General features: G+C 42.8%; 1 protein-coding gene across 2 annotated transcripts in view; it reads right to left on the bottom strand.

Moving 5' to 3' along the window:
- Positions 1-5,553, bottom strand: part of TMEM132D (transmembrane protein 132D) — a 192,741-nt gene extending 187,188 nt beyond the window's left edge. For both annotated transcript variants that reach the window (XM_025155705.3, XM_025155707.3), the window contains exon 1: positions 4,787-5,553. In XM_025155705.3, the coding sequence (XP_025011473.2) occupies positions 4,787-4,865 (79 nt within the window). In that variant the 5' untranslated portion in view covers positions 4,866-5,553. The remainder of the gene's footprint in view (positions 1-4,786) is intronic.
- Between the last annotated feature and the right edge of the window lie 327 nt (positions 5,554-5,880).

The raw sequence follows: 5,880 nt of genomic DNA, 5'->3' as shown, positions 1-5,880 counted from the left end.
TAGAGTAAATTTTCTCCCCACACAGGAGGCTGAAGTAGCCTAACATACTCAAATACGAACCTTAAATCCACTCATAACAATCATCATTATCTAAATGTCTCTGAAGTATTTAAAATCCACTTCATTTTGAATTACCATTAATATTGCAGCAGGCAACATTATGAAGGGTGGTGAAAATCAAGTATTTTAATAGAACACTTTATAAACCAAACCTGCAGTGAATCTCAGTTACCTCCTGAGCTTTTCTGCAACCAATCTGTCTGAAGTCAGGTTTGTGCATCCTAGGACCAATGACAGACAGCCACTAAACGTGTCATCCACAACAACCTCAGGAGGTTGATTTAATGTGAATGCAGCATGAGAAGTCAGGTTATCTTTCACCTCTGTTATTAAATAAAACTCATCCTTATTGAATAAAGCTGCTTTTATTAACATCTAAAACATTGGTTGGTGTAACAAAGCCTGCCAGTCCCAGGGAAATAATAGAAAAGACATGAGTAAAAAATGAGAACATTACAGGGAAATATTAGAAGCCAAATCACATTAAGCCAGTACTGCAGCTGACAAATAAAACATGGGTCTAGCTGTAGAATTTTAGCTTAGTCTGAATTTATTATTTTTCTAAAAGAAACCAGAACTGGGCTTCTCCCAGAAATATGCTCTCAAGAAACAGAAAGCAACATGTAGCTCAGTTTTCCCTTCCCTCACATAATGTCCCAAAAGACAGTGAGTTCAGTGCAGCTGAGGCAAAGTACAAGAACTTTGCTTTTATGTAAACAGTTTAACCTTAAGCTAGAACGATTTCTCTTATCTCTTGGATTTATTTCTCCTATCTCTTGGATTTACAAGTTAACTTGTTTTGATTCCTGCATATAGACAGAAATACTCTTACTGACCACACTGGTACTTCATGATCACCTACATAGTGATCACCTACATAGCAGCCATCTGAAATCAGCATGCAGTGCGTTTTCTATACATACCAATTGCATAGCAAGAGCAGCAGGTGCCTGAGAGGAGCCTGCCCACAAGTACTGTCAGCACAGTTACTTTGAGAAAAACCATGTCCCTCATCATCACCATCAAAATCTGTCAACGTGAATTGAAATTCAATTCCAAACTCCCATCTAGGCACCATAGGGGGGTTGGGGGAGAGAAATTTATCTTAAATCAAAGATAATAACCTTCAATTTTAATCTCACATGCAATACCATTTTCCATCCCTATGCTATCAGTGTTCCAGAGTAATGATACAAAATAAGTACTGCCAGAAGACAAGCTGTTGCACTCCTCAGCTTCTCATTTTCCGTGTTTCTATTTATACTGAGTTCACAGCACACTTCAATGTCAGTTCCATCTGCACACAAATATCGTCAAAAATGGCCCACAGCATTCTGAAGATGGAACACACCCAAGGAGCTCAGCTGCCTCATTCTTTGTACATCCACTGGCTTCAGTGGGAGCAGTGCTGCACAGGGGAAACTAAAAGGAAGGAGTATGGCTTCCTGTACAGCTACAGTTCGTAAGGATGCAATCTACTGAAGTCTAACTGAAGTATTTCAGCATATTCAACATACTCTGCTATTGAGAATCATCACAAAAAAAAAAAATCAGTAAAACAGCATAGAGGAAGTTTGGCTGTAACAAGACAAAAACATTCTATAATGTAAGAATCAATGGGTCCAAGATGTTTCAAAGAATACTACAATATGCCAAACTAAATGTTTAGGGATTTGGTTTCTAGGAGGATTTTCCCCCCACAGCCTTCCCATAAGAGGTGATGGGCATCACTGTGAACAGAGCACCCACAGCCTGTACGGAGCACTCTTCAGGGCCATACAAGGTACTCATGCCCAACACATTTGCCAACTTAGATCTGAAATTTGAAATGAATATTTTAATTTGACAACATATATTCATAACAAAAGGTTCCCCAGTCTTAGGTCTCACAATATACATCCTATATATACATACGTATATATTAGGAGATTTAAGCATATAATGAACTTGTACCAAGCATGGAATTTGGTGTTTACAATACTACAGTCTTTGCTGTAGCTTAAAGCTAATAAGGTTTTTCTCTTTAGCAAGGGAACAAAATGTCCACATTATTGAACTTATTTGTATTAGTGTGAGTTCCCACATCAGCTGGGCTTAGCTACATTTTAAATGAAGGTTTCTGGGGAAACTGTTTCACAGGTGACACCAAATAGAAACAAGCCCAGCTGTCTGAGGGCAAGCATTAGCACCCTTAGACTGGTTCAAAAGCCTCCTAGTCAGTGACAAAGCTGCAAAATGTACCTGTGTCCCTAACTATAACTACAAACCCTTATAACCTCCCTGTCCCCCCTCTCTCCATAGATATGTATACAGGCACATTTATATTTTAAGGCTGAAAAACTTATTAAAAAACATGGATTATATCATCACTGACAAGTTGTTCTGATAAGAACATGAAGTTCTCTATAGAAAACAACATTTCACTTCTCAGGCTGGAGCTATTTTCTTCGTATACAAGATAAAAGCAAAGCAAAACTGCAATAGAATTCTCAAGTCTTCAACATTATTACCTGAAACTGTGCAGTGAGAAGGTGTGTTGCCATGGTTCTGAGTAATCAGCAACAGACCTGTGCACAATAGACAGCTGATTGCTGTTGTAGGTTAGAAGATTCTGTATCTCTTTAGGAAAACTTTGTTATCATGTCATAAATTAGAGTTTTCCTATTAGTAACAGAAAGGCATCAAAGAAACATGCCCGGTAGCAGTAAAAACTAAGTCCTGATGTTTACTTTTAATCTTTTTTCAAGGGGGCAAGAGGAGAATCAACCTCACACACTGTCTATTTCATACTGTAAGTCTCTAGAACACTCTGGTCTTTTCACAGTATACTAAAGCATAGAAGTGCAGATGGAGTCTGTTACCTAGTGTGAACATAGACAATTACATTAAAGATAGAAGATATCTGTATTACTGAAGAGCAGAAAGACCCAGCAGTCATACAGCAGCATGTAGATATCTGAAGTGCAAAATAAATAATAGAAAATGCCAGTAATTCTAATGGGATCTTGTGTATCCAGTTTCAAGAAATATCAGATTTAATGAGACTTCATAATATCCAGAAAAAAATATCTCACCCACCAGTTTCTACAGCATTTTCTTTGTACCTAGGAGACCTCCTTTCCAAGCTCAATTTTCTGCCTGTTTATCTTTTAAAGGAGATGTAAGTAACATTTAAGGACCAATTCGTATCTGAGTGTTGTAGTTGCTGAGATGGCAATAAAGAAAGCACTGAACTCTGTAGGACTACAATGCCACTCATACTCCAATATTTCAGTAAGCTGCCATCGCAGTCAAACACTGTTATTGCAGTGTTAAAGCTGCAAATCAAAACACATTCACAAAAAAAAGGTGAAAAAGTTCATGTTCTTACTGCATTGTTAGCTTATCCAAAGTACTGATATTGCTTATAATAAAGTACATGATTTACAGTCTAGGTGGGTAATCAAACGCTTCTTGTGTGTGAAGTGAAAGCAGTAATATTTTCAGAAGTCTCAGAGTTCTAACTCCTGCTGCTAATGCATTTCCAATTGCAACTTTTAAACTGTACTTACATAGGCACCGCAGTGAAGTAAGATGGGAGAAGACTTATAATTTTGTTTCTTTCTCAACCTTTTCTAAAGGAGGAAAGAGATGTGTGTTTTTTGTTGTTGTTTTTATAGGGAACCACCACAGAAATAGACAGCTGTGTATTTTGCCTTTTGTCAGTAAGTTCAGTTTTGGATTAAAAGTTACCAGTAAAAATAATTCAATCAAAAAGGAAAGTGTTGACATCTTGAAGTATGAAAAGGTGTTGAGAGTAAGCAATATTTTATTTGATCAGTGACCTGCCTCTGAGCAGAACTCCTCATCAGTATGTTTGCAAACTCACAGATTAAATGCATATGCTATTATTCCTCACTGAAAACTGAGCACATGGGGACTTTCAATTTTGTTTTCCTTCCAGGATATAGCTGTTCATGTACAATGCCTCCTCAGTAGAAATGTACTCTTGTCCCAGCATACATTACACAGGAATGCTCACCTAAATTAACTATTGCAAAAATGCATTCACCTTTTGGCCGAGGCCATCACTGAAAGGTTCAAAAGAGTCTTTAAAGGCACACACAAATGAGTACATTGTCTACATGCTGGTTTTCTTTACTGTAAACACACTTGAGGGCAACAAGATACTACTGAGTCCTCCGAAGTCTTGCTGTCAGGACATTCAAACTCTATTCAGTGTGCAGAATACCAGACACCTGCTTTAGGCTCACATCACAGCTTTTAAACATTTCAGCAAGCATGTATTCCTCCAGTTCAGTAAAACACTGCCAAGTCTGAGATACGGGATTTTTAACGTGAAAAATTACACAGGTGATAACAGCAGAGCAGCTAACTCCAGCAGCCCATACCCTGAAGATTTCAGATTTCAGCGAAACCCTTCACAACCCAAAACTGAGTTACCAGCTCATGTGATCACCAGAACCTACAGGATCAAAAACGTACCCTGCAGGTAACAAATGTCCCAATAAAGGGGTACAGTACAAAAAAAAAATCTTGCCCCTTAGGATTTCCCATAAAGACATCTTTGTTTTTTCCATCAACACTTGACTTGTCCCAAAACCTCTAATCATGAATTGTCAGTATCAACATTTAAGGCACTGCAGAGAGAGGTGACAGAATCTGTGTACAGAAAATAAACAAGAAACAAGATGCAATAAGACAGACAGAAGAGGTGGAGCCTTACCTTTAGAAAAAAGTGCTGCCAGGCTCAAGAGGAGAGGTGACAACAGATGCCCCATATTGCTAATCCCAGAAGTGCACATCCTCGGGTTTGTGGGAAGTTAGGGCTCAGTTTCACACACTTCCCAGTCAAAATAAAAATCAGTCCGCTGGAGAGGCTACATTTTCATTTTCATCTTGAGCACAAAAAGTACTTCCTTCGGAGATAGGACTTACTTCTTTACCTCGAACACCTCCCCTAGCCTTCCTCCTAGCTTCAAGACAGATGACACTGAAAGCAAAACCCGCTCCTTTCAACGGAGAAATAAGAACCGCTCGGCTCGCAGCCCGAGCCCGGCGATAGGCACAGTCCGGAGCGGTGCGGCTGCACTAAAGTTTACCGCTGGCTGCTGCTGATCAGCCCAGAGATCATCCGAACACGAGAGGCAGGTTTGCTGTTGTTGTTTGCTCAGTTTTTTTCCCTCCCTTCTCCTGAAGTTCTCAGTTTCCTCATAGACTTGTCTGACTTTCTGCACGAGAGGGAGGGGGCGAACGCGAATCCCCGCCGAAGGCCATAGCCGCGGACCGCTCAGTGCGCTCGGGGCCGGCGGGCGCAGCGGCCGGCGGGGAGCTGCCACCCCAGCGGATGCAGCGCGGCTGGAGCCCGGCCCGTGCCGCCCGCCCCGGCTCTCCCGCCCGCCCGCCTCCGCCGGCCCCGGCCCATCCTACGCGAGCCTCGCTTGCTACTGACAGAGGCAGCGATTTAAGACGGGAGACGTCGCGAAAATAGCCAAAAAAAGACGAGGCAAACAAATAGATAAATAAGCCCACCGCCCAAGCCCCGCCTCGCACCGGGCAGCCCGGCAGCCCCAATCCGCAGGCAGCGGGGCGCGGAGCAGGGCGGAACGGGGAGGAGCGGGGCCGCTTGGCCCGGCCCCGGCCCCCGGGGAGCGGAGAGCCGAGCGCCGCCACCGCCCCCTGCCCAGCGGCCGGCGCTCCACCCGCCAGGGAGCGGAGCGGGGGCCGCCCAGCGCCGCAGGAGGCAGCCCCCGAGCCGGGCTCCTGGCACCGCAGCGCTGCTGCCGGCACCCAAACGACCCCGCGGCTGGGGCTGCCGGA

This window comes from Gallus gallus, chromosome 15 (genome assembly GCF_016699485.2).
Source record: "Gallus gallus isolate bGalGal1 chromosome 15, bGalGal1.mat.broiler.GRCg7b, whole genome shotgun sequence".
Taxonomy (NCBI): domain Eukaryota; kingdom Metazoa; phylum Chordata; class Aves; order Galliformes; family Phasianidae; genus Gallus; species Gallus gallus.
This window is presented reverse-complemented; position numbering and strand designations above follow the sequence as displayed.